The following is a 27,540-nucleotide window of genomic DNA, read 5'->3' as shown; positions in this document are numbered from 1 at the left end:
ACCCTGAGTATGTTCATGCCGTTTTTCAAACTACTGTATTCCCACCACCCTTGAAAACCTATTTCTCTCCTCGCTCTAACAGAAAATGATGTAGCTCCATCTAACTGGGAAAAGGTTTTGTTGCTGTTGTTGTTTATCAGCACACTTTTATTTGTTTTAGTTACAGGTAGGTAGCCGTGTTGGTCTGCCTAGTTGAAACAAAATAAAATAAAACAATTCCTTCCAGTAGCACCTTAGAGACCAACTAAGTTAGTTATTGGTATGAGCTTTCTTCTTAGTTGGTCTCCAAGGTGCTACGGTCACGACTGGACCTAATGGTCAGGGGTCCCTTTACCTTTACTTTTTAAGGTGCTACTGGAAGGATTTATTTTTTTTATTTTTTTATTTTGTTTTGTTTGTTTGTTCGGAAGTACGTCCCAATGGGATGTTCCCAGTGCTTTAAAGCCCAAACGCCCTGCACCTGCAGCCGCCGCGTTTCTGTTTTTATCTAACCCAAACCCGGCTTTTGAGGGACTTGGCGCAAAAACCCCGCGCAACTTCAGCCTACAGCGAAGGAGAGGAGGGAAATCCTATTTATCCCAGTGCGCAACGCTCTAAACTATGCAGAGAGTTGCTACGAAGGTAAGTCGCCGTGCATGCTGGGATGAGTAGTTTTTGTGCGTGTGTGTCTCTGCAAGAGGCGGGTGAAAAAGCAAAGGCCGAGACCATCCCTCCTCCGCCTTGGTTTGTCGCCGGGAGATGACGCGGCGTATACACGGGGAAAACGAAAGTCGCTCTCCTTCCCCACGTGTCGCGCAGCAGCAGCGGGTGGCGGAGGGCGCTAGCTGGCTGCCTCCGCGCGCGCACGCCCACCGCCCGTTACCTCGGTCCCGGGGCGGAGGGGAGCTGCTCCGGGAAAGCCGAGGCAATGGAGCACCTGCGTCTCAGCCTGGCGGCTCCGCTGCAGATGGTCGCGCAGAGGAACGAGAGGAGCAGCGGCGAGCTCAGCAGGTTCATCGCCAAACAGGTGGGAGAGCAACAATAGCGGCGGCGGCAGCGGCGCCCTCTTCGCCCTCCGCAGTCGTGGGGGGAGGGCGGTGATGGACATGGAGCTGGGGGAGGGGGCAGCCAGGCAGCCTTTGCCTGGGGCTGGCCGTCCATCTTCGCTGGCTCGACCCCCCTCCCCGCGCGCGCCGTTTCTTCAAAGTGCCTTGTGGGCGGAGGGGGTGATCTGGCTGGAGAAGGAGAGGGAGCAGAGCTGGGTCTTGCCTTCTTTGTTTTCTCATGGTGGCGGGAGGTGGGGAGGAAAGGAGGCGAGATTGCGGCACAGTCCCCTCCATGAGCCTCCCAGCGCTTTAAAAGCCCCAAGCAGAGTGGTGATGGTTTAAATTTGTAAAGAGACTCTCTGGATCGCCGAGGAGCTTCGTCTGTTTGTATTGCCTGTTGTTTTTTATGTTTGTTTTTAAGAATATACTTTGGCACAATCCTATCTGTTTACTTAAAGTGTTGTGTTTTGTTTTCCAACTGCAAGGAAATGCTGCCTTGTTCAAATGTATATCCATACTTGGAAGATTTCTCACTTCGTTGCTGTAAAGTTGATACTTCTCTGCTTACATATTTGCAATACTATACACACACGCCTCCACCATTGAGTTTGGGTGGTTGAAAAATACTGTTAGCCCCTCCTATAAATGAATTCTTATACAGTACCACTTAAAGGATTGTGTGTGTGTGTGTGTGTGTGTGTGTGTGTGTGTGTGTGTAGGGCCGAAACTAGGCTTTCTGTCACCAGGGCAAAGACCCAGTTCGGCACACACACCCCAATACATTTGTTCATAAAGGTCATGACAAGTAGTTTGAAAGAGGCTGGAGAAGAGTTAGTTTCTCCAAATAGTAAAATTTTCTGTGTGTATCTGGCTTTCATTCAACCTCAAAAGAGTAATAGATCATTTGAGGAATTCTAAGAAGTATTATGACTATGATCAAAGGGAAGAGATACTGACACCCCCCCCCCTTTGACTATGGCCCTGGTGGGTGTTTGTTTGTGTATGTAGGTACTTCTAGTCCCATTCAAAAAACAACTAATCATGGAGAAATAAATCATTTTGGTAATCTGCACGAACAAAAAGATTTAGGACCGATTCAGTCTGTTGCAAACGTTGTAAGTGGAAAGCACATCAGTATGTGGCAAAATATGAAAGTCTTGTGTAGGTCCCCATGTCTCAGATCACATACATGATATACAACATTTGCATATCAAAATGAATGCATGTATTGTATGGTTATGGAGCCTGAGACTGCTGGTGATTTTCACTATTTACTCCATCCTCAACAAAGTGCTTTTTGTGTATTAAAAGAGAGACTAATGTTTGAAGGCCTGTGGATTACAAAGCTCTGTAAAGATGAGGGGTCATAATTCAATTTTAGTACAGCATTTTAGTTTCTCTTCATACTGGCATTAATTCTTTAGTAAATTTGCAGTTGCTTAATTTGGAGCTTAATTTGGCTTGCTTTAAAATTAAACACTATTAATATAAGGGGGAGCTAATTTAACTAATATCTTGTTTGCAAGAAGAATAGTCAGTTCTATTGTTCTCAATTTGAAACTATATCTATCCACACTCTGCAAATAATTTTTTTTCAATGCTATGCTGTACGATACTGAAATCTTTAAATGTTTCTTTGATAATCCTTTAATCTTCCTGCCACACCAGTGTGAGTGTGAGTCACCACAGCCTTGTGAGAACCACTGTGCTAGAATTTAGGTGGAAATCTAAGTTTAGGTAATTTTTAATTGATGAAATAGTAGTATGCTAACAGCAATAACAAAACAGAGGTTGTGCTTGCAGCAAAAATTAGTTTAATTAGAAATATTCCCAACCGGTAAAATACTGTTCTTCCCCCCTAATCATACATTCAGATGGGGCAAACAGATTTCAAGCTTTGTAGCAAATTGGTTACAGCAACAACAAATTATTTTTACAGCTTGCTTAATCCATCTCTCATTGTTTTACTATAGAGCTTGAGCAAACATTTGGACAAAGGTTATCTGCTCTCTTTGGACCACAGTGCGCTGTTCTTGTTTACAGGGCCCCCTTGTTTTATGTAGCACTTTTCTGAGTAGCTACATCCCATCACTATGATCCAAATGTAGTTTGCAGTGTTGTTTCAGGAAAATATATCTCATTGGGTACAAAACCTTCCATCAGATTTGTACCATAGTGTTTAAAGAGAACTGATTCATGTGCCCGTTGAAAAGTAGTTCATTAGAAATGATTTTACAAGGTTGGAATTTGTTTTGGGGGTTTTTTTGTCAAAAGGTTCAAAGATTTTCAAGGAATGAAAATAAAAGTTATCTACATCTTTCCTAATTCTGTTATGTTACTCTTTGTAGGGCTAGAAATTTCTTCCCTAACTACTGTCCTTGGGACTCTTTAGATTAAGCTGTCATAGATCTTTAGGCACTCATTTTGTACAATACTTTGACTGGGGTGGGAAACCCATAACCCTCCAGATGTTGAGTCCCATTAGCTTCCACCAGCATGGCCAGTGCTCAGGGATAATGGGAACTGGAGTCCACCTGGATCCCCATCCATGTTCTAAGGGTTTCTGTGTTGAATTTCTAAGAGCCTAGAGAGGCCCACTATATTTATAAGCCAAATTCCTATATTTGTAAACTTGAATTTAAAAAATGAGGAGAGGGGTTGTATTCCTTATGTATTGTACACTGATAACTTGGTTTATTGGAGTCAGAAGGTTGTTAGAGACATGGGATACTCTAGTTCGCTGCCCCCTCCCCAATTCCAAGACAAATGGTGTTTGCAATTGTTCATGTGTATGACACAGTCTGATACCACCCTATAGTAAAGTCACATTGTGTTTTCTTTCTTTTTTAATTCATTTAGAAATGTAGCCTGTCTTGTCATGGTAATTCAGGGTGGGTTAGAAAAACACTTTAAAACTATTTTATATTTTAGGAACAAGGAAGGGTGGAATTGGCAGTTTGCTTTCCTTAAAGGAGCTGTAAATTAACTTTGTGCACATTTTTGTTTCTTTTTGCGTGATGGCATGCCTGGCAGCGACCATCAATTTAAAGGTCTGCAAGAAAAGTAACTTTAAGTTTTTAACAGCTTATAAGGAGCAACCCAACAAGCATGGCTGCCAGTCACTCCTTTTAGAAAGGCTTGTATGGCAGTTCCAAGTCTCTCATAGTAGAATGAATAAAGGAGGAACAGCAGAAATGTTTATGTTACACTAAGTGTAAAATACCTTTCCCTCCCATTCTTGCTTTCCACATTCTTCTTCAGCTCTTCCTCCTAGCTTTATCCTATTTCTGTGGGGGTTTAGAAAAATCTTTTTCATCCCTTTTTGTTGTACTTCTAAGGCAGTTTTCTTCAACCTTGGATTCCCAGATACTGTTGGACTTCAACACCCATCATCCACAGCCAGCTTAGGCAATGGTCAGGAATGATGGGAGTTGTAGTCCAACAATATCTGGGAATCCAAGGTTGAAGAATGTTGCTCTAAAGTCTCTTCTATACACAACTTGACTTGTACTGCAGTAGAATGCGGGGGGGGGGTGTCACTCTTTACTGAGCATCTCTTTGTTTTCAGATCTGGAGTCAGCAGGACCGTCAGTGCATCCTCAGTGCCTTAGCACAGTTACTGTTGGATAAAGAATGCACACTCCTAATTGGCCGTCAGTTTCGTCCAATCTTGCTCGATTTGATGGAAAGAAATGCAGAAATAATTAAATCCAGTGGCCAGATCAACCATGATCTTCATGAGAGACTCTGTGTGGCAATGAGTAAACTTATTGGTGATCATCCAGATGTGATGCCGTAAGTCAGTAGATGTCTGGGATTAAGTTTTGCTTTCATGGGGAATTGATTGGTGGACAAGCTGAGGGTTGGTGCACATGGCAGCCAAGCATGGTAGCCAGTTCAGGTTGGATTTACATTCATACAGTCATGAGTAGTGAGCCCAATTTCCATGATCCATATCCCTTTTTGAGGTGTGCTGCAGGAATTTGCAATTGTGCATACCTTTTGTATCACATGTCAAGGGTATCTGCTTGGCTAATTGTTTTAAACCAAGGCCTTGTATGCTATTACATGCTCAATTCAGCAATTACTGAATAGCAACTAAAGCTGCTGTTGGGTGCACATTCACTTGGAATTGAGCCATACTTTTGACTAAAAATGCATAGGATTGGACAATAAGGGTGATGAAACCCAGGCTTCAGTTTAGAGGAAAACAAAGATTGAATGGCAGTTAGACCTGCATCTTCTTTAACATAAAGGGGTGTGGATGTGTGTATTTGCTTCAGTGAGAGAGTTTTAAGTGAAAGCTGCTTTTGACAGATGCCCGTATTATATTAGAAGTACCGTATTTTTCGCCCCATAAGACGCACTTTTTCCCCTCCAAAAATGAAGGGGAAATGTGCCTGCGTCTTATGGGGCGAATGCAGGCTTTCGCTGAAGCCTGGAGAGCGAGGGGGGTCGGTGCGCACCGACCCCTCTCGCTCTCCAGGCTTCAGGAAGCTCTGCGCAACCCTCGGGAGACCGGCTCCGAGGGTTGTGCAGAGCTGCCTGCAATCCCGGGTCTACGCCGCCATCCCGAGCGGTGCGCTAAGTCCTGCCCCGCTCGGGATGGCGGGGCAGAGCTGCCTGCCGTCGCGGGACTGCAGGCGGGTCTACGCCGCCATCCCGAGCGGTGCGCTAAGTCCTGCCCCGCTCGGGATGGCGGCACAGAGCTGCCTGCCGTCGCGGGACTGCAGGCGGGTCTACACCGCCATCCCGAGCGGTGCGCTAAGTCCCGCCCCGCTCGGGATGGCGGCACAGAGCTGCCTGCCGTCGCGGGACTGCAGGCGGGTCTACGCCGCCATCCCGAGCGGTGCGCTAAGTCCTGCCCCGCTCGGGATGGCGGCACAGAGCTGCCTGCCCTCCCGGGACTGCAGGCGGGTCTACGCCGCCATCCCGAGCGGTGCGCTAAGTCCTGCCCCGCTCGGGAAGGCGGCACAGAGCTGCCTGCCTTCGCGGGACTGCAGGCGGGTCTACGCCGCCATCCCGAGCGGTGCGCTAAGTCCTGCCCCGCTCGGGATGGCGGCACAGAGCTGCCTGCCTTCGCGGGACTGCAGGCGGGTCTACGCCGCCATCCCGAGCGGTGCGCTAAGTCCTGCCCCGCTCGGGATGGCGGCACAGAGCTGCCTGCCTTCGCGGGACTGCAGGCGGGTCTACGCCGCCATCCCGAGCGGTGCGCTAAGTCCTGCCCCGCTCGGGATGGCGGCACAGAGCTGCCTGCCCTCCCGGGACTGCAGGCGGGTCTACGCCGCCATCCCGAGCGGTGCGCTAAGTCCTGCCCCGCTCGGGAAGGCGGCACAGAGCTGCCTGCCTTCGCGGGACTGCAGGCGGGTCTACGCCGCCATCCCGAGCGGTGCGCTAAGTCCTGCCCCGCTCGGGATGGCGGCACAGAGCTGCCTGCCTTCGCGGGACTGCAGGCGGGTCTACGCCGCCATCCCGAGCGGTGCGCTAAGTCCTGCCCCGCTCGGGATGGCGGCACAGAGCTGCCTGCCTTCGCGGGACTGCAGGCGGGTCTACGCCGCCATCCCGAGCGGTGCGCTAAGTCCTGCCCCGCTCGGGATGGCGGCACAGAGCTCCCTGCCCTCCCGGGACTGCAGGCGGGTCTACGCCGCCATCCCGAGCGGTGCGCTAAGTCCTGCCCCGCTCGGGAAGGCGGCACAGAGCTGCCTGCCTTCGCGGGACTGCAGGCGGGTCTACGCCGCCATCCCGAGCGGTGCGCTAAGTCCTGCCCCGCTCGGGATGGCGGCACAGAGCTGCCTGCCTTCGCGGGACTGCAGGCGGGTCTACGCCGCCATCCCGAGCGGTGCGCTAAGTCCTGCCCCGCTCGGGATGGCGGCACAGAGCTGCCTGCCCTCCCGGGACTGCAGGCGGGTCTACGCCGCCATCCCGAGCGGTGCGCTAAGTCCTGCCCCGCTCGGGATGGCGGCACAGAGCTGCCTGCCTTCGCGGGACTGCAGGCGGGTCTACGCCGCCATCCCGAGCGGTGCGCTAAGTCCTGCCCCGCTCGGGATGGCGGCACAGAGCTGCCTGCCTTCGCGGGACTGCAGGCGGGTCTACGCCGCCATCCCGAGCGGTGCGCTAAGTCCTGCCCCGCTCGGGATGGCGGCACAGAGCTGCCTGCCGTCGCGGGACTGCAGGCGGGTCTACGCCGCCATCCCGAGCGGTGCGCTAAGTCCTGCCCCGCTCGGGATGGCGGCACAGAGCTGCCTGCCGTCGCGGGACTGCAGGCGGGTCTACGCCGCCATCCCGAGCGGTGCGCTAAGTCCTGCCCCGCTCGGGATGGCAGGGCAGAGCTGCCTGCCCTCCCGGGACTGGTGCACTTCTCCCCATCGCCAGCCCCACAAGCTCGGGGGACAGCGGGGAGGCAGAGCGTGCCTTCCCTCTGTTCCCCGACCTGGTTCTTCCAGCCCCGCACCTGGGGGGGGGAAATAAAAATTTTTTTCTTTATTTCCCCCCCAAAAAACTAGGTGCGTCTTATGGGCCGGAGCGTCTTATGGGGCGCAAAATACGGTAACACTTTTATCCAGGGAGTTTTGAGTAACATGCATAATGTTCCTATCTTGCTACTAGTGAGATCAGAGCTGGGTCTACATCAAGTGTCTTCAGGCTATTGTTTGAATGTCAAGTCCAGAATACTACTTCCAACCAATTGTCCCTACCCCACCCCACTCACAGAGCTGGCAGACTGACCTTAATCTCTGATAAACTAAGGAACTGAAAAAAGTGGTGATGGATTTCAATTTCCCCATTTTTATTAAAACGCAACTTGCTGAAAAGAAGACCATAACTTTTCTTAGGGCCTATTTTTTTTTCAATTTCTTTCCAAGTTCAGAAAAGCTTAGCAGTCTTATTTGTGTCAGGACTTTAATAGGTAAGCATCTGCTTCATCAGATGAGCTAAAACCTCGCTGTTCTAGCTACCATATTTTTTGCTCTATAAGACTCACTTTTTCCCTCCGAAAACGTAAGGGAAAATGTGTGTGCGTCTTATGGAGCGAATGCTGGCTGCGCAGCTATCCCAGAAGCCAGAACAGAAGAGGGATTGCTGCTTTCACTGTACAGCGATCCCTCTTGCTGTTCTGGCTTCTGAGATTCAGAATATTTTTTCCCTTGTTTTCCTCCTCCAAAAACTAGGTGTGTCTTGTGGTCTGGTGTGTCTTATAGAGCGAAAAATACGGTACATTTACATTTGCTTTCAATATCTTCATTTCATGTAGATTTGCTTTGAGATACTTTAAGGATACTTCACCAGTGTTCCAAAGACTGTTTCTGGAGAGCTCAGATACAAATATGGTTCGATATGGGCGACGACGAATGAAGTTAAGGGATCTCATGGAGGCAGCCTACAAATTCCTCCAAAAAGAACAGGCTGTATTCAGAGAGTTATGGGACTGGAGTGTGTGTGTCCCTTTACTGAGGAGTCATGATACTTTAGTTCGATGGTAAGTTTAATTTTCGTTTAATTTTATATGTCACTTTCAGTGTGTAGTGGGGACTATTTTATTTCTGTCTTACTAATACCTCATGGGGAAAGTAAGGTACAGCAATAAGGGCAGAGAATGACTTGGCCACATTTGAGTTGGATTTGAAACCTACAGTATGGTTACTGGACTACATTAGACCTCTTATTGACAAAAAGAGCAGTTTCTTGCAAGAGGTTGAGGCTAAAATTGCCGGGGTCAAATATGAAGAAAGATTGATTTGGTCATATTGGGTGTATTTTCTTCGAACCTACTACTACTCAATTTTCAGGCCCAGGGGCTGACATTAACCCCACACTAAATTGTGAGACCTACATCCAATTTCTTTGTTTTTTGTCCTGTTCCATCACTCTTCTCTTACAAATGCAATAACCATAAGGCAGAATGAAAATGGTGGTAGTGCCACTGGTGTGGCCCACTTTAAGTTGGCACATAGACCTGTGCATCAGTGGCCAAATCATTTATTGAAGACCAGTGATCAAACTGAGACCATTTGAAGGGACAGGATAGCCTTTTGTTGTCCTTCTCTGAAAGAAACCTAGTTCTATAGACTTTAAGATGTAACTGTACTTGAGCTGTCTTCGCTTCTTAGGTATACTGCCAGTTGTCTCGCACTGGTTACGTGCATGAATGATGAGCATCGGTTATCCTTCCTGAAGAAGATATTTAATCCAGAAGAGTTAATACATTTCAGACTTAAGTAAGTTTCCCCCCCAAGATGTCTTTGTGTGTGTGTTTTCAGTTAATATTTTACATGGTAGATTTGTCTCCCATTTGTTCAAAACATTGAAAGATGCACATTTTTGACTGATAGGCTACTGGAGGAATCACGGATGCAGAATGTTGAGTGTGCCCTTGTCTTGGCCAACCCAGACACAACCTTTTGGAACAAAGAAGAGGAGTTGCGGTACACTCAGGGAGAACTCGTATCTGCTGACCTCTCTGCAAAGGTTGTAGCAGTATGTGGTGTTCTGCTCCCTAGACAACAGTTTGGACCAGGAGAAAATGTAAGTAAAGGACTGATACGTAAATTAAATTCTTTGGCGCTGATCCTGATCTACCTTTTGCCTACCCCAGCTCTAGGAGATTTCTCTCTGAAAAGAGAGGAGTCCTGGGCCTTTGTTTCCCTCAAAATTTCTACTTTGTGCTACTTTGATGCATTTAAGCATTGATTAAAATCCTGTCCTTCAGTTTTAAGGCAAAAACAAACAAACATGTTTTGTGTAAAAGTTTCTGCAAAATAGTATCCTTCCCTTTATAGATGGAATACACTTTACAGTTTAAGAGCAAGAGCCTTTGAAATCTCCGGTCCCATTCCTGATCCATGCCTCTGTGTGTGTGTTTTCTCCTCCCTTTTTGATATCCACAGGCTTGGATGTTAAGTAACATAGAAATCATGGTCTCATTTATCTGTATGTATCCAAAGGGGATAAGACAGTTCTTTCCATACAGCTCTCTTTGTTACCAAACAGTCTGCTTCAGAAGGATTCTGAGTGTTGGTGAAAATCACCTTGTACCTTTCTGACTGGTGAGAATCTCTGCTAGATCCTAAGGCAGAGATATCACTGTGCTCTGACAATAGTGTTTAATACGTGGAGCAAAATGCCTTACTTTCTGTCACTCCAGGTATGCAGCTGGCACTCCATGTATTCTGATGTCTTAACATAGGGCAATTTCATACATAGAAACATATGAAGAACACAACTTCAAACATAAGTGAAATTCTGAACATAAGTTGAATAAAATTATGCTCTAGAGACTTAATAGGCACAGCTAAAATCATACAAGAATGGCTCTCTACAAAGTAGAAAGATTTTAAAAGTGTCACTATTAGTCTTGCTAATAATATAGGAAAAATGACCAACTATGAGTTTCACAAAATAGCCTGTTGGGTTTTGCTTTTTTTTTACTGAAGATTCCTTAGTGTGTGTGGTGCAATTGCCTGGCTTGGGCCGGTGTACTGTATGTGTATTTAAGATGAATCACAATTTTGAGCATATGCTAAAGTAAGGTGTATCTTCGAAATAACAATAATAAAATGATACATTAACTTGTCATTAAACATGGCCATTGTCCCTCTTCTGGTTAAAACAGCAGCTTCAGAGTGGGGTGATTGGTCCATATTTATCTCATCCCCCTGAAGCTGCTATTTGTTCCTGAAGGTACTATTGCAGTAAATGGCACCTTGGAGCAGGGTAAGTGGAACACTTAAGTTTGGTGGGAGGAAGAAAGTGCAAGGGTTTAAATCCCCCTTTAAAAATGGGGGTGGAATGGGGACATGGGTGTGTGTGGCTCTGGGATGCGTAAAAAATGGTAGCTTAGCAAATTTGTAACTTGTATTTCACATTTCTCCATAGTACTTTCACCCAGTATTATCAGTTGAAAGCATTGCCTTCTCTTGTCTCAGCAGGAGACCATCCTGAACCAATTTGTGTTGGTGAAATCTTCCTGCACAAATCTTCAAAATCTCGCTATGGCTGTAGCTTCACAAAATGCAGTGTTACTCGAAGGACCAGTAGGTTGTGGCAAAACGTATCTTGTTGAATACTTGGCAGCCGTTACGGGAAGGATAAAGCCACCTCACATTCTGAAAGTCCAGCTAGGAGATCAGACTGATAGTAAGGTAATGGAAAATGCATTTTAGTTTTCACTTGCAGTTTTTTATTACAGAGTTAATTGCCTTGCAGAAACTGGCTGCGTTCAGATGTAATGATAAGCCAAAAACCATGTCTTACTATGGAATTAGCAATGTGCACACTTCAGAAATCCCTCTTGCTGCATTCCTTCCCTAGTAAAACATGAGCAAGACTATAGATTACTGGGATGCCTGAAGCAGCCACTATTGGGGCTTTGCTTTAGGTCATGGGTTGTTTGGTGAGGGTTATCTCACTGGCTCAAACACCACAGTAATCCAAAATCATGATTTTTGCTCCCTCTCATACTAAGAGAGGGCACAGCAAGAATGATTTGGCAGTGCTTGTTCCCACTGAGCTTATCATAGCTGCTGAAGCTATATCTGGCAATATTTATATTTGGTAGCGTACCCAGTATGGAAGAAAGCAAATAGAAATAAATACATACCTCAGAAACCTTATCGTTCAGTAAATATTTGAAGACACTTTGTAAAGTTATGTGGACATTATTTAAAAATCTTGCTTGCTTTTTCTTCTTTGTAGACCTTACTGGGCATGTATCGTTGTACAGATGTACCAGGGGAGTTTGTGTGGCAACCTGGGACCCTGACCCAAGCAGTCAGCAAAGGGCACTGGATACTCTTGGAGGATATTGATTATGCTCCTCTGGATGTGGTATGTAGCTGTGCTTTCTAGAGGTAGTCCATAAATACCTGGCGTGAGAGGCACAGGTATCTTTTTTGGAAGTCATGTTTTGTAACCAAAGCAAAGGAAACTTAAGGGCACTGGATAAAAGAAAGCAAAAGTTCTCCCCAAAAAGTTATCATGGTTCTCAATTCCCAGTGTATTTTCTTCTTCGTGGGCAGTGATTTTTGGGGACACTTGTTACAAACTACTTAATGGATCCTGTCTGTATCTGCTATTCACTGGTTCTCTTATACACCCACCTCCCACAATATAGAACTGGAATGTATATGTAAAAGGCTGCTTATTGGGAATGAGATTTCTAACATTTCTTGTAACATATTTGGTTACCAGCAGAGGTGAAACACATTGTTTCATGCACTGTCTGACTGCTGTTAAGTCTTTTTGGTTGTTGTCATTGATATAAGGTGGGGCATCAAGATAGCCTCATGTGTGAGAACATGGCATTACAATGAAGCTTCCTTAGATTTTTGATTTTTTTTCTACTGCTATAGCACCACATTCTATGTATGTCCTGCCCAAAAGCAATTTTGGGAAGGGTTCAATGAGTTAAGGTGAGAAAGTCCTGTTATATGAGTGGGATTCTTCCTGTGGTTCTCTACATCCTGGTCATTGAAATTGTATTCTGTGGTTTTTTTCCCTTATTCCTTAGATCTCTGTATTGATTCCTCTTCTGGAAAATGGAGAACTGTTGATTCCTGGGCGAAGTGACTGTATAAAAGTAGCTCCTGGGTTCCATCTTTTTGCAACGAGAAGGTAGACTGTGTAGCTTTGTTAACACAAGGAAAACTCTTAGCACATGAATCCTTTTGGCAGTGACTAGACAATAGTCATAAATATAGGAATGGGGGGGGATCCAGAATTTAAATTGTGTGCATATATAAAGGTGACATGATTTTTGAATTATAAGTATATGAGCACTCATTTGCTATTTCTTTTGCAATTTTCCATATTAAGAAATAGAAAATCATCTCCTGGAAAAAATCATCTCCTGGAAAATGATAGCTAGGAGCGTGAGATTATTTTGAAACCTAATACAACTCTTTCCCCTGGAATATAAGTGAAAACTAAGCTTGATAAGAGGAGTTACCAAGCAGCCATAGGGAAACATCATCACTTGGCCTTAATCTGTAATATGCAGATAATAACGTCCTGTCTTTACGCTTATTGACATTATACATGTATGAAGTGCTTTGCACATAGAACGTGCTTTTTGTCGTTTTGCTTAGCCTGCGGGATACAGCTGCCCTATAAGCAATTACTTAGCATTTCATTATTTAAAGACTGTAAAGTGGAAGAATGACAATTGGACAATTGTAGATGGTGAATTCATGTTTCTTGTATTGATGATGTTGGGACTTTGATTCCCTTAGCTGGTTGTAGAGCTGCAGTGAAGGAGCCTTACAGAACCCTTGAACTTATTCTGTTCTGCACTATAATACTTGTAATGCTTCAATTAACTTGTTCTTTGATTTTTAATCTAGACTCTTCAGTTATGGTGGTGGTTGGTACAAACAGCAAAACAGCCATGCTGCTCTTCTAGATAAATACTGGACAAAAATTAAGCTGAATAATATGCCTAAAGTTGAACTCAGAGAGGTAAATGGTATCAGAAAGAGAACTCTTACTTTGTGAACTGATGTCAAAGAGTTTTCATTTAAAAACAAATGAAAGTAGTCCTGATTTTTGTAGAAGAGGTTGAAACTGTGTCCGTTCCCTTTTCCCCACATGGCTGTGAGGAAAAGTTTAGAAGCATCTGTGTTTGGTTAACCATGGTTTCTTGTGTTGTCCGAGCCAAAAAACTGGGAGGGTGTTAGTCTTATTTACATCTCACCAAACCATAGTTTAGCATGATGTCCAAACACAATCCTTGACATGAAAGAAGTTTGTATCCATTCCATAATGGAATGCTTGCTTGCTTTGTGCTTCTGCAAGAGATTGACGTTGCTGGATTGACTTAACCCAACTGTCCAGCCATGACTTCATATGAAATCATCTTAAATTGTTATTGCCATTTCCTCAGCATAGTATAGCCTGCAGGTTTCCCATATGCATCTTGTTGACCACAGTGAGAACAAAAAACCTGGACTAGATGGGCCATTTGCCCAATCCACCAGGTTCATCTTACTGACTGACATTTCTATCTAGCAAATGAAGCCTAAGATAAATTAAGAGCATTACTGTATTTTGCAGTGTAATTGTCATGCAAAGAAATTTTCCTTTAAGAGAATTTCAAAGTAAAATTTGATGGTAGGCACTACCCCATGGGACCAGTCCAGGAAATTGTGCAGACTGTAAATGTATCAAATCTCTGGATTTTAAGACCATTGTCTGCATAGACAAAACTCAATGAGTTATATAATCCTTGGAACACTGTAAAATATTTACTTTAGCTAATGTTATTTTGTTTTTCAGATTCTTCAGAGGAGGTATCCTAAACTTGCTGTAGTAATTGATCGCTTGTTAGAAATTTATGTTGAGCTTACTGGTGATAAACATCTATTGCAAAGCCGTATCGCAGACGATGAGAACATAATGGAAGACGCATCACACTTAACCGAAAACAAAAAAAGCCTGAGCTTAGAAGGCAGAGAGTTATCTCTGAGGTATTTTAATATGCAATTAAGCTGATGGATATTTGAGTTTGGGGGAGGCAAATTATCTTTGGACTACTGCTCTCTAGTGTGTTGGAGGCCATTTGCTCTGGTCTTAATTGAAATTCCTAGTGAGAAAGCCTTAATTGAATGAAAATGTGGTGAGTTGGCGCTTAAAAAAAATAGCCATGCAATTAATGAAGCGAGACTAGCGCTTTTAGCAGTGTGCAGCTGAGGAAAGTTAAATGAAGGACTACTGTTGAGCTGCTTCACATCACTTCTTTTTTTGTGTTAGGGACTTGCTGAATTGGTGCAACAGGATCGCTTACAACTTTGATAGTTCTTCTTCCTCTACTGCATTGAATATTTTTCATGAGGTACGTGTCAAACTCTTCCCTGTTTTTTAGAGTGATGTTGACTTATTCCTTAAAATGTAAAAACCAGGTTGCTGGTTCTGGTGTTGGATATTTTCCTTGAGGGTCAATCTAACTAGACCTGCTGCTTCACAATGGGTGATTCACAGGAATGGTTGCATAAATCACACTAGGAAGAGGCAGCTGTTGTTGGGGACATGCCAGGTCCCACAGTTGTTACACCAGGAATTCCATTATGAAGAGAGCTGAAATGTCTGAATTGGCTCGTTCTCGTTTTCCTCGTGGAGGCATACTAGTGATACATTGCATGAAGCTCAGTTGTATATTTTGACTACAGTGAACTCAGGTATGGAAGAAAAGTAGAATCTCTGATTAAATATCAAATTAACTTGAACTTTCTCTCTCTTGTCTGTCTCTCCCTCCTGCCACACTATTTTGACAGGCATTGGATTGTTTCACAGCTATGCTGTCCAAGCAAGAAAGTAGACTGAAGATGGCAGAAATCATTGGAAGCCAACTGAACATTTCCAAGCATAAGGTAGACTGGAAGAGTTCACACACGTGCTGCATTGTGTAATAAATACCCCTTTTGTCAAGGAGGGGGAAAAATAGTTTCATTTCCCCTTCACTGCCAAGAAATAATTAAATGATATAACTGGATAGTGTCCACTCTTGTTTTTCTTCTGAAAGAAGAAAGCCCCATGTAACATGGCTGAAATTGGGTGTAGGGATCATGCACATGCACATCGCCACTGGTGCAAGATTCCATTGCCTGATTTGAGGCAGCAGCTCCCCTCCTGCAACCATAGGCTTCACTAGGAGGCACCCAACCCTTTAGAGGGAAAAAGTGGCTGCAGGGAGGAGGAGTGAAAGAGAAAGTTTGGTTGCATGAGCTGACTTCTGTTCATGTAACCACTGAATACAGCCCAATGGCCTTGTTCTCACATCACCATAGTTAATAGTTCACTGTAACCATGGTGATCTTGGTCATTTGAATCCTGTCCACTCACACTTGGAGGAAGCAAGTGCTACATTCAAATGAGGGTTCATAGTTTGTTTTGTTCCCGGCAAATTACTGTAGCTAAGGTTGTTCTTGATTTGCTGATCATGGTTTGAAGCAAAGCAAACCATGGCCTCTGGTTTAGACATAATGCTAAGCAGGGACTGTGGTCTGCCTGCTCCCTGCTATCATGAGGAGAGGGGGGGAAACATACAACCCAGAAAGGCACATTCACAATAAACTATTTACTATGCCTTACTGTGATGTGCAAACTGGACTTGTGTCTTAACTTTCAGTTGTACAGTGGTACCTCGGGTTACATACGCTTCAGGTTACAGACTCCGCTAACCCAGAAATAGTACCTCGGGTTAAGAACTTTGCTTCAGGATGAGAACAGAAATCGTACTCCGGTGGCGCGGCAGCAGCAGGAGGCCCCATTAGCTAAAGTGGTGCTTCAGGTTAAGAACAGTTTCAGGTTAAGAACAGACCTCCGGAACGAATTAAGTACTTAACCCGAGGTACCACTGTATTGCACAACTGCATATGGCAAAGGACTACATCATGTGTTTCTTTTTAGTAAGCTGAGTTCAGTATTTATGCCCTTTATTTATTTACTCTAGACTGAATACTACTGTCAACTTTACAAACCAGAAATTGCAATAAGGGAGCAAGAGGTCTCTGTGGGAAGAGTGCAGCTCTTACGGAAGCAAATTCATGCGCTTCTTGTGCAAAGGTATTGATGCGTTTGTTTGTTTATATTTTAAAATTACTAAGCCACCCTTCAACCAGATGGCTTACAGGTTGGTGTACAGTAGTGCACTTTTTAAATGTGCTTCTAACTTTAAAATTCCGTGCCAGCATTTTTAATGATGTCTCATTTAGGTGTTCTTTTGAAAGCTGGTAATAGCGAGAGATTATATTTGTAGAATTAGTGAATCAAATGCATTTGGAGATGCTTGGCACATAGCATTAGAGCAGGGGTGCTCAAACTTTTTTCAAGGAGGGCCAGATTTGATGAAGTGAAGGGCCGTGAGGGCCAACCAAAGTTGTTGCGCTTTTTTTAGGATTGAAATTGTTGAGCTTTTTTTTTTTTAGGGTTGAAGTTGTTGTTGAGGGGTTTTGTGAGGATTTTACCCCATAAACTGCCGAAGGGGCCGGATTAGGCCCCCGAAATGGACTTTGGACATGTCTGTGGTAGAGCCTTTAGCCAACAAGGTGTGCTAAAGGTGGGAAAGGAGATTGCAGAGGAGCTGAACGGATTATTTGCATCTGTCTTCAGAGCAGAAGACTCGCGAGTAACATAAAAGTAATAAGGTGAAACAGGAGAGATGCGAGTCGGGAAGGGCGACGGAAGGGCCCGGCCGGGCGGCGACTCACCTCGCAGGCGGTGCACTATCCCTTTGGCCCAGGCGAGGCGGCGGCGGCTGCTCAGCAACCTCCTTGCCCGTCTCCTCGTGAGGGAAACGCGGCGTCAGCGTCGGGGCGCCTCCGGCGGAGCAAGGCTGCTGGCCTGCCTTCCCCTCCGCCTTCCTCCTTTTTGCCGCGCCGCCTACACCTCCGCTGCCTCCCGCTCTCGGCGGGCCCTCCCAGGCGTCGGGCTCCGAGGGCGAAGGCACCCCTCCTCGGCCCCACTCCACCATGCCCATCTGCAGCACGGCCCCCGCCGCCACGCTCCCGCCAGCCGCCCTGGCCGCTTCGCCCGCCTCCTCGGAGGAGGAGGAGAAGGAGAAGAAGTGATGGCAACGACTCCGCCGCCGCCGCCCCAGCTCCAGATGCTCCAGGCCGCCGGGAGGGCAAAGTCCCGCTATGGCCCCCCGACCCTGGACGAAGGCCGCCGCCGCCTCAGAAATTTTCTCTCAGGCTGGCCGAGTAACGGCGCGGGAAGGGAGCGGCTTCGCTTTCTCCACCGTCTGCCTTCCAGCCCCCCATCCCCTCCCACAGCGTGCCGCCTCGCAGGGGGAAGCGGGCTGGCAGCTACACGGGCCACATGACAAGGTCTGGTGGGCCGGATTCGGCCCACGGGCCTTGTGTTTGACACCCGTGCATTAGAGTATTGCTAACAGAAGATTTTACCCTTTCATGTATTGGCAGAAAAAAGCAGACCTTTGCTCCCACACGTCCATCATCCATATTAATTGAACAGCTGGCTGTGTGTGTCGACAAAGGAGAGCCTGTGTTATTGGTGGGTGAAACGGGGACAGGCAAAACATCAACTGTTCAATACCTGGCCCACATTACAGGTAAAATGTAGTATAATATGGGGACTTTGACCAGGATTCTAGAAAAGGTTTGAGAAGTGCTTCAGTATGTTTTCTGTGTTTTATTTCTTCAAGGGCACCGATTGAGGGTTATCAACATGAATCAGCAGAGTGATACTGCAGATCTCCTAGGGGGGTGAGTGTCTAATAATTATGCAAATTGCTGTTGGCAGCTGCATCAACAAATCATTTTTTTCACCTGTGACTGCAGATCTTGTATTTAGTAGAAGTGTGCATGGACCCCATTCATAAGAGTTACTGCATTTGAAAATAGAGAACCATATGGCACAGAGAAAAGTACATAGAGCAACATGAAATGGGGTGTGGGATTCCACAGATGGGGTAATGACATTGTGCTTTGACTCGGTGCAGGGGAACCCCTACTCACTCTGATCTGACTCCTTAACTGACCCCCCCCCCTACTATTTAGTGTTATGCGTTGTGAGTTGCTGCCATGTGTGTTTCTCTAGATAGGCACTTTATATTAGGCAGAAGCAGATATACCGCTGCTTTTAGTGGGATGGCAAACAGATCTTTAAAAGTACGAGGAAGTAGAACGAGGAAAAAGGAATGTTCAGTCTTGGGGCAGGGAGAGATGTTGGAATGAGTGGTGCCATGTAACCGTGGGATGAAATTTTTGACATTTTGTGTACCTGAAAAAAAGGGTAAGTTCTCTTATATGTTTCAGCTGGTCTCTAATTTTAAACATGTTCAAGTCATCTGTTTAGTAAGGGTGTGCGGGGGCCACCAGATTCACCTTTTATCTGTTATCAGATCCGCTGAGGCTGGTTTGATTTTCACCTTGTCCGATGGTACTGAGCCTGATCTTGCCACATGTCGCTGCCAGAGTTTTCAATTAACACGTTACTGTTTGCCCAATTTACAGCTATAAGCCAGTGGATAACAAACTGATTTGGTTGCCATTGCGAGAGTCTTTTGAGGAGCTTTTTGCACAGACGTTCTCCAGGAAACAAAACCAGACTTTCTTGGGGCACATCCAGACATGTTACAGACAGAAGCGCTGGCATGATCTTCTCAAGCTGATGCAGCATGTACACAAATCTGCCATTAATAAGGAAGCTAAAGAAAATGGTAAGACTTCCAAGTTCTTAAAATGGGCTTCTGTTTGAGGACGGGCAGGGTAGAAATCAAATAAATAAAACGAGAGATTTAAGCAGAACTTGCATTCTTAAAGTTGGGTGGACTGTGCTTCAGTGTGCATTTGGCAAGGGAGATACAGTGTACCTCGGGTTACAGACTCCGCTAACCCGCAAGTAGTACCTCGGGTTGAGAACTTTACCTCAGGATGAGAACAGAAATCGCGTGGCGGCGGGAGGCCCCATTAGCTAAAGTGGTACCTCAGGTTAAGAATGGTTTCAGGTTAAGAACGGATCTCTGGAACGAATTAAGTTCATAACCAGAGGTACCACTGTACTAGGTGTGATTTTTCTTTAGAATTCAAATATGGAGAGATCAGCAGTAGAGGGAAAAAAACAACTTTTCTGCAGTAGAAAATAGCATTTTCTGATACATGTTCCAATATCATTCCTGAAGCTTAGTGGGTGTGGATCTGATCAGTGACTTGGGTGGGAGATGCTTGGGAGTCACAGTTAAGCCTTCCTGAACTATTTAATGAATAGTCAGATAAAAGGACAGAAAGAATTTAACATTCTCACACATCATCTTTGACTGAAGAGGTGAAGGTCTTGTTAAAGTTGTACAAACTTTATCCCAGCCTAATAATAATAATAATAATAATAATATAAGCTTGACTGCATTTTAAAGGGGAAAGCAAAAGGGGGGAAGCTTATTGTTTTGTTTGTTACTATGTTATGTATTTTTGTGTTTTCATATTGTAAACTATCCTGTGGTCCTCAGTTGACAGGCAGTACAAAAATTTAATAAATAAATAAAGATAAATATAAAATACTGCTCTGAAGTGGAAAGAGATACAGTTTAAGTAACTAGCCTCCTAAGGCTGAATCCAGATGTGTTCAATAAAGATAACAGATTTGTGAGCATTATTTTGCTTAAACAGAGGAGGTGATTGCATATGTATTACAAATGACTGGAGCATTACTTGACCTCAAACATTACTCAGTCCATTGAATTCCAACTCATTCAGTTCATTCATTTTAATGTCCCTGTTCTGCTAGTAGGATTTAAATTTCATAAAATCACTGGTCTAAAGGTGATTGTTGGAATAACTGGACTTCCACCTCAGTTTACGCTATTCTCTTCAGAGCGGCTTATGTTATATTCAGAGTTGTTTTGCACTATGACAAATTCTATTACGTGATTTCATGAATTTGAATGTTTTTATCTTATCCTATGTTTACTATAGCTTTCCTTTTTTTTTTGTAGGCTCACCATTGAAGGAAAAGTGGGAAGAACTTGGTATCCGCTTAGACCATGCAAAACAACAGATGAAGATGACAGAAAATGCTCTAGTTTTTGCATTTGTAGAGGTAGTCCTTTTGTGCATAAGAGCATATTAAAGTTACTTTATTAAAATAAAGTTGCAGTTTGTTAAAGGTGCTGGGAATTACAGTTCTGTGAGGGGTAAATTGCAGTCCCCAGGTTTCTTTGGAGGAAGCAGTGTGCTTTGAAATGTGTGATGTGGATCACACACACACACACACACACACACACACACAGAGAGAGTTTCTGGGTTTTTTGCCTGTGGAGGCTGTCATTTGATTTCAGGCTAGCCAGGTTTCACTTAATGTCCTTGTGTGATGAGCACCTTTACTCCCCTTAGTCTTGGCTGAAAATGAAGGAGAAATAGATTTCCTTTGCAAGCCAGGAAGAATGAGTCCTCATTGAGGAAAAAAGTTAATGTTGCAAAGGGTTTGGTGCTAGGTAAAAAAAGTAGGTACAACTAGAAACATTTTAGAGGGGTTTGCAGATATTTAACAGTTATAGGGTAAAAGCAGTTAATTAAATGAGGAGCTTCCACCCCACCAACTTGCTTAAAAACAATGTAAAAGATGGAATTCTGCTTATACCACTGTGGAATTATCTGGTCTCTCTAACTATAAATGCAGTTTTCAAAACATAGTCCAAATAGAGGGCAGCACCAGATGCCTATCAAATGCTAATTTTGAGTCATTTTGTCTTGTTTTTAGGGCACCTTGGCACAAGCAGTGAAAAAAGGAGAATGGATTCTACTAGATGAGATCAATTTGGCAGCAGCAGAAACTTTAGAGTGTCTGAGTGGTTTACTTGAAGGATTATCTGGTTCACTGATATTGCTGGATAGAGGAGACACAGGTATTGTTTTTGTTTTTTGTTGCAGTAAGTTTTCCTGATCTGCAGTGGTGTATTTTTTCAATTCCCCCCCTTTTTTTAAATGAGAGGTTGAAATTAATAGTTTCAAGTCATCTAAGTTCATTGACCCATAGATGAGCGTATAAAGATGTGACAGACCCAAAAGCAAATTATTGGGAATGTAAATGAAATAAACTCAAGAAATTTGAGTATATAATCCACAATATAATCACCATTACGAGGAATTGTAAAAAAGATTATATTATTCATAAAGGAGGTGATGATCTCTAAATATCCAAGCCCTTTATTTCTGATGCTCATAGAGCCTAATTAATTTCTTTGCACTATATCTTGTAAACTTTGAGGCCAAACAGCACTGTAATTTGTTGGTTGTGCATTTTTTCCCTTGTAGAGCCCCTGGTACGTCATTCAAATTTTCGTTTGTTTGCCTGCATGAACCCAGCTACTGATGTTGGCAAAAGAAACCTCCCTCCAGGAATACGGAACAGGTAGATACAGAACGTACATTTTTACAAAACCATTTTAAAGCTGAGAACAACTTGTAGCTCTTGAGGTGTTTGGCTTGCAGTAGCCTAGACTGTTGTACTTCTTTTGGTCTGTGTTGCATACATCTCTGATTGGCATGCAGTAGCTTAGGGATATGAGGGACCTGTGACCAGCCAGTTTGTATTAAGACTCTTAACTCCCCATCCTCATCCCTGCTATAGCTGAAGCATGCTGCTGAAGTGAGCTGCTATGTTGCAAATCTGTCATCAGATTCAGAGTTGGATACTAGACATATATAGTGGTCTCATGGGAAAAATAAAAGGGAAATGATCTACATTGCTCTGTTGGCCATCTTCTGATTGTCAGCATTACATGTTAGCTACAAAACAGCTGGATAAAAGGCTGGTTGGGTATATGAGTGGATTTTATGCTCACTTTGATCTTTCATAACCCATGCAGTCCAAATTAGCTAGGCAAGCAAGAGCTGATGGTAGCTTGTCAAGTGTTCATTGAGCACTAAATTCTACAGTTGCACTTTCATTTCCCCACTGAATTGCTCACCAGGTTTTGACTTTCAAACAGTGTGACATCAGTGACAAATGCATGGTGTTATCACTGCCCCTGCAGAGCTCAAAATAATTCAGCGGCAGTATCATAGAAAACCCAATACCCTAGGTTTGAGTGTATAGCAGATGAAAGGATTCCAAAATTTGCCGTATTTTTCGCTCTATAACACGCACCCGACCATAACACGCACATAGTTTTTAGAGGAGGAAAATCTGTAGGCATGCCACCCGTAGGCATTCCCTCCATAACATGCACAGACATTTCCCCTTACTTTTTGGAGGAAAAAAGTGAGTGTTATGGTGCAAAAAATACGGTACCTATGTTAAAAGGTCTGCGTTTTTCCAGAAACAACTAATGCTCAGATAAGCCAATAGAAGTGCAATTTAAATATTTTTGCATGTTTTAAAAATTTTTATTTTTAATGGTATGTTTTAACTTTTGGGGTTGTATTCAGTGTAGCGCTAATTAGTGCTTTGTGAGAGAAGAATTACTTCTGCTTCCATGGCAGGACATCTCTCCTTCCCCTGTGTGTCCCCTAATCTGTTCTGTGGTTTCCCCAACCTTCTAGAAAGGTTTGGGGATGGCGGGGGCAGTGCTCCAAGACCAAAGGCAGGTGTTTTCCTAGGCTTGCTACCTGACTCCTTTTTAATTACAGCTCTTGGGGGTTGAACCTGGGACTTCCTGCATGCTGAATTATGTGATTTCTAAGTAATCTGCAAGCTTTCACCGAATGTTACTTTATTATTAGTCTTTAATTCAGTACGTTTGTAATTGGTTGTGATGTCGACAGGCTAGGGTCCGTGATCAAACATCAGACTTTGGTATCAATAAGCAGACAGGTGTTTTACAATGTAATGTTGTCTTGCAGGTTCACTGAACTTTACGTAGAAGAGTTGCAAAATGAAGGAGACTTGCAGATTCTTATCATGGATTATCTCAAAGGGCTGAATGTGAGCAAGAGCGTAGTGCAAGGGATCGTAAAGTAAGTTTTTGATGAACAGAAAGTACTGTATAAATTGTAAGATTTGATAAGAGTCTTTGGGAAAGTTTTGTATTTAACTTGTAGCAGTGCTTTTTTCGGGGGGGGGGGAGCAGGGGCACGCATACCCCGAAACATTTTGTGAATCTAAGTTTGACCTCATTAAGGCACAGTATTTCAGTATGAGTAGGAAAATGAAAGTACTCCTAAACATTTTTAAATAAGAAAAAAAAAGCACTGACATGTAGTGTCTTATTTCTGAAACTGGGGTACTTAACCTGTGGTCCTCAGAAGTTGCTGTACTGCATCTCCTATCATCCCTGACCTTTGGATACAGAGGCTGAAGGTGATGGGAATTCAGAGTTCAGATTGCGTTTTTCAGCCTTTTGGATTTCCTCTATGCGTTGCCATTTCTTTGAGCTCATTACAGTTCAAAACGTCAAATAATTTATTTAAATTGTGCACCAGTTTCCAGATGTGTATCCCACTTGCTTTCCGTGTTTTTACTAAGTAAGTATGCGCTCCACTCCCTGAGTGTCATTGTCTTAGCAAATATCACTGTCAGTCAAGAAATATGGGCTTTTTCCTGCTTTTCTAAGCCCCAATATTTGAATAAATTTTAATCAGAAGCCTTGAGTATTTCAATTTTATTCTACGAGTATTAGCATAACATGGATGCCCTCTTCTCTCTGACAGTGGTTCAGAAGTTCATTCTAACTCTTAACTCCTGAAATTTATGAGGAATTTTCATGTTTGAAGACTTTAATTTCTTTAGAAAACTATTTATTATTGGATAATGTATTACACCACTTTATTTTTCTATTGCTGGGGTGAGATTAATATGGAGGGGAAAGCATTTATTTTTAACCACTGTTTTTAATATTTTGGATATCTTAAATACCTAAATAAAATTATCAATAATTTAAATGTTATATTTTATAAAATGCTTACAGGTTTCTTTATGAGTTTTGTTAAATGGATACATCTGAATATTTAGGGACTATCTCATAGAGGGCCTCACTCTGTATATACTGCAATACACGACTCCAATTTCTATGAGTGGTGTGAAATTGCAGGGGTCCCATACATGATAAACCCAGGATCTGTATTTCCTTTTGGAAAAATGGGGCACAGTTGAGCCTGTGGTGTTTTTATGATATATGGTTTATTAATGCATATATACAACATGAAGCCTAAAAGGAGAATCTGAGCATTACACCCATACAGATGGTCCCTTGCTCTTTCATAGCTGTTCTCCACTTCTAGGCAAGGGAACATTTTGGCTTAGTACAGTCATTTAGAATTAAGCTTATATTTTATGACAGTTTTCTCTAACCTGGTGCATCCCATCATATCTGTTGGCCAAGCTGATTGGGATTCATGGGAGTTGTAGTCTTTCACCAGATGTTCTGGAAGACTGATATGTGATATATAGACTGAGCCTTACTTGGGTTGGTTAGCAACGATATGGAGTGAAATCTCTTTTGCACCCTTATTCAATCTTGAAGGGGACAATATTTATTCAGGAAAAGGAACTCCACAGCACATTGAGGTATCAAGCCCCTAGATAAATTAACTCCTGTTAATATGGTAGAAAAATGAGTGTAATACATGAAAAATATGCTTCATATATATATATAACCCTTCACTTCTGCAGCTTTTATTTGTCTGTGAGAAAGGAGTGTGAAACAAAATTAGTAGATGGGACAGGCCACAGACCTCATTACAGCCTTCGTACTCTCTGCAGAGCTTTGAAATTTGCATCATCCAACCCATGCTGCAGCATACAGCGCTCTCTTTATGAGGTGACTATCTTTGTTCTCTGTTCCTAAACTTCCTTCTCTCTTCCCTTTTGTCTTTAGACAAAGAGAGAGAGAAATTCTCTGGCATTAGCAATTAAAATCTCTTTGAAACTAGCTACTTTAAAAAACCCCAAATCTGTTTTCTTCTCGATAGGGCTTTTGCTTGGGTTTTCTCACCCAGCTTGACAGAAGTTCTTACCCTGTTGTTCAAAGGCTTATATGTCAGCATATTCTGTCTGGAAACGTGAAAAGCATCCTCAAGCAGGCAAGTAATTTCTTACTATTAGTGTGTGTGTGTGTGTGTGTGTGAATGGAATTGTTCTCAGTTTGAGTTCTCCCATCCTCAGAATTTTTTGGGGGGATATGACAATTTGAATTCTGAGTTTAATTTTACCCACCCTGGATTAAATCAAGGGTTTCCCATTTTCACCTGGAAGGATGCATTCTGTTTGCTGAATGGACTGACACTGATCAAAGTGCCTTGCTTGGAGGAAGGTGGAAGACAATTGTTACTGATCTCATATGTGCATACCCTAGCAGTACCTTTCACACTGTTTTTGAAATTCTCCCAACCATCTGGACGGGTCTGCAGGAGAAAGTGGAAATTGACAAAATACTCCCTCCCCACCCCACCCAATCCCGATAGGAGCACCCTATAAGATAAATCCCACTTACGGGAATGCTGAATCCATGTAAGGTTTGGAAATACATTGGCTTAGATCTGGAGTTCATTCCTTCTGATGGAAAGGTGAGAAGGTGACTTTTTCCAGTTCCCCTTCCTTCTGCATTTGGAAATATTGTTCAGTTTGTTGGAGCCGTTTCTAGAATAGTGTGAAAGGTGATTTCGGGGGTGTAAGATTGGGAGGGGGGCTTTCATCCACATCTGCCAATGAGATGCTGCCTGCTGGATCAAAAATCTTCCATGAATGGAAGAAGTCCTTCTGTTCTCAGAGGGAGTCCAGTCCATTGTGTTAATATATCCCTCCTCTCTTCCACACCAGGTGTAGACTCTGTGCTTGCTTGGTGTATTATACCATAACCAGAGGATGATAATCTTCAGCATCTCACATATGAAGGAAATACCACATGAATTCTGGGGTTCTAAGAATGTGTTGCTTAGCTAAACAAAGAACAGAATTATTATGCGGAGATAGCAGTTCATAACATAAGCTGGTTTTGTTTCTGTAATGTCGTTCTAGTCGTTACCAGAGCCTAAAGGAGGGAGAATGATTAAGGTAGAGGGATACTGGATTTCAATTGGCGACATGGAACCAACCGTGGATGAGACTTATGTGCTCACAGCTTCAGTTAAACTTAACCTCAGAGACATCGTCAGAGTTGTATCAGCTGGGTATGTTGGACTTCAGCTGTACCTTTTTCTTTCCTTTGGAAATAGTTTCATTTCAATTGGTGAGAATAAAATAATCACTTGCTATTTGTTCACGAGAGCATACTTCCTTGAATTGTGGTACAGTTCATATTTTTTTATTTAATAATGTTCTTATTTTATAGGTACTGCAAAAAGCCAAAAATTAACTGAAAACAGTATTGCAAATAAGCAATTGACAAATGTCTCTGTTGTAGAAAAGCATGAAAATATTTTCTACATCAGCAGTAACAGTGGGGGGTGACTTAAAACTGTTTCTGTTCTTGATTGCTTGTAGTTGGAATAATTTCTGGAGCATTGCTATGACTCTGGAATAAACTATGCCATACATGTTCTTCAGTCTTCTTGAAATTATGGAATTCTGCTTTTGGAGATCCCATGGTGTGAATTGTTTATGTGGCCAAATTTTGACGTATATGGGCCTAGAAATCATGACTTGAAATTCACTGAGTTGGGGCTATTTACGTTCCACCTTGTTTTTGCATTCTTGCTAACAGGAAGCAAACAAGATGGCAGCCTACATTTCCAAGTCTATATTAGCAATGTGAGGAATGTAAGCAATTGTTTGTTTTGTTTTTAAGAAACCAGAATTTTGAAGTGTTTAAGACTCTTAACAAGTATGTACAATACACAAAAGTGTCTCTTTGCTCCATGGGAGCGAACAACTACAATAAATACATAGTTCAAGTTTCAGACATTTGCTGGAGGAGGTGTATAACATGACAATTAAGAAGCACAAATACTGTTGTCAGTTGTCCCTAGTTTTGACTTGTTTATTCTGAACTTCAGCAAATTTTTCTTTTTTTATCACACAACACAACAGGAAGCCCAATTCTCATTTCTGGAAGTGCCCTTAATCAGTATATGTTGTAAAAAGACCTTGAAGCCAATCAGGTACAGTGGTACCTCGGTTTACGAACTTA

General features: G+C 43.4%; 1 protein-coding gene across 2 annotated transcripts in view; it reads left to right on the top strand.

Annotated features, from left to right (window-relative positions):
* Positions 1 to 779: 779 nt before the first annotated feature.
* MDN1 (midasin AAA ATPase 1) overlaps positions 780 to 27,540 on the top strand; it is a 102,207-nt gene continuing 75,446 nt past the window's right edge. Inside the window, exons 1-23 of one of the 2 annotated variants that reach the window (XM_081186530.1) lie at positions 780 to 1,006; positions 4,594 to 4,820; positions 8,278 to 8,502; positions 9,134 to 9,241; positions 9,356 to 9,548; positions 10,952 to 11,164; positions 11,718 to 11,849; positions 12,532 to 12,635; positions 13,364 to 13,478; positions 14,295 to 14,485; positions 14,769 to 14,850; positions 15,290 to 15,385; positions 16,468 to 16,580; positions 17,939 to 18,087; positions 18,181 to 18,241; positions 18,992 to 19,197; positions 20,470 to 20,573; positions 21,234 to 21,378; positions 21,788 to 21,884; positions 23,318 to 23,431; positions 25,086 to 25,233; positions 25,385 to 25,495; positions 26,430 to 26,581. In XM_081186530.1, the coding sequence (XP_081042656.1) occupies positions 908 to 1,006; positions 4,594 to 4,820; positions 8,278 to 8,502; positions 9,134 to 9,241; positions 9,356 to 9,548; positions 10,952 to 11,164; positions 11,718 to 11,849; positions 12,532 to 12,635; positions 13,364 to 13,478; positions 14,295 to 14,485; positions 14,769 to 14,850; positions 15,290 to 15,385; positions 16,468 to 16,580; positions 17,939 to 18,087; positions 18,181 to 18,241; positions 18,992 to 19,197; positions 20,470 to 20,573; positions 21,234 to 21,378; positions 21,788 to 21,884; positions 23,318 to 23,431; positions 25,086 to 25,233; positions 25,385 to 25,495; positions 26,430 to 26,581 (3,185 nt within the window). In that variant the 5' untranslated portion in view covers positions 780 to 907. Of the gene's footprint in view, positions 1,007 to 4,593; positions 4,821 to 8,277; positions 8,503 to 9,133; positions 9,242 to 9,355; positions 9,549 to 10,948; positions 11,165 to 11,717; positions 11,850 to 12,531; positions 12,636 to 13,363; positions 13,479 to 14,294; positions 14,486 to 14,768; positions 14,851 to 15,289; positions 15,386 to 16,467; positions 16,581 to 17,938; positions 18,088 to 18,180; positions 18,242 to 18,991; positions 19,198 to 20,469; positions 20,574 to 21,233; positions 21,379 to 21,787; positions 21,885 to 23,317; positions 23,432 to 25,085; positions 25,234 to 25,384; positions 25,496 to 26,429; positions 26,582 to 27,540 lie in introns of both variants that reach the window. The other variant, XM_081186529.1, reaches the window with a different exon arrangement.

The sequence above is a fragment of the Podarcis bocagei genome (genome assembly GCF_964188305.1).
Source record: "Podarcis bocagei genome assembly, chromosome: 3".
NCBI lineage: Eukaryota > Metazoa > Chordata > Lepidosauria > Squamata > Lacertidae > Podarcis > Podarcis bocagei.
Note: the sequence above shows the minus strand (reverse complement) of the source record. Positions and strands in the feature narration are given on the sequence as shown.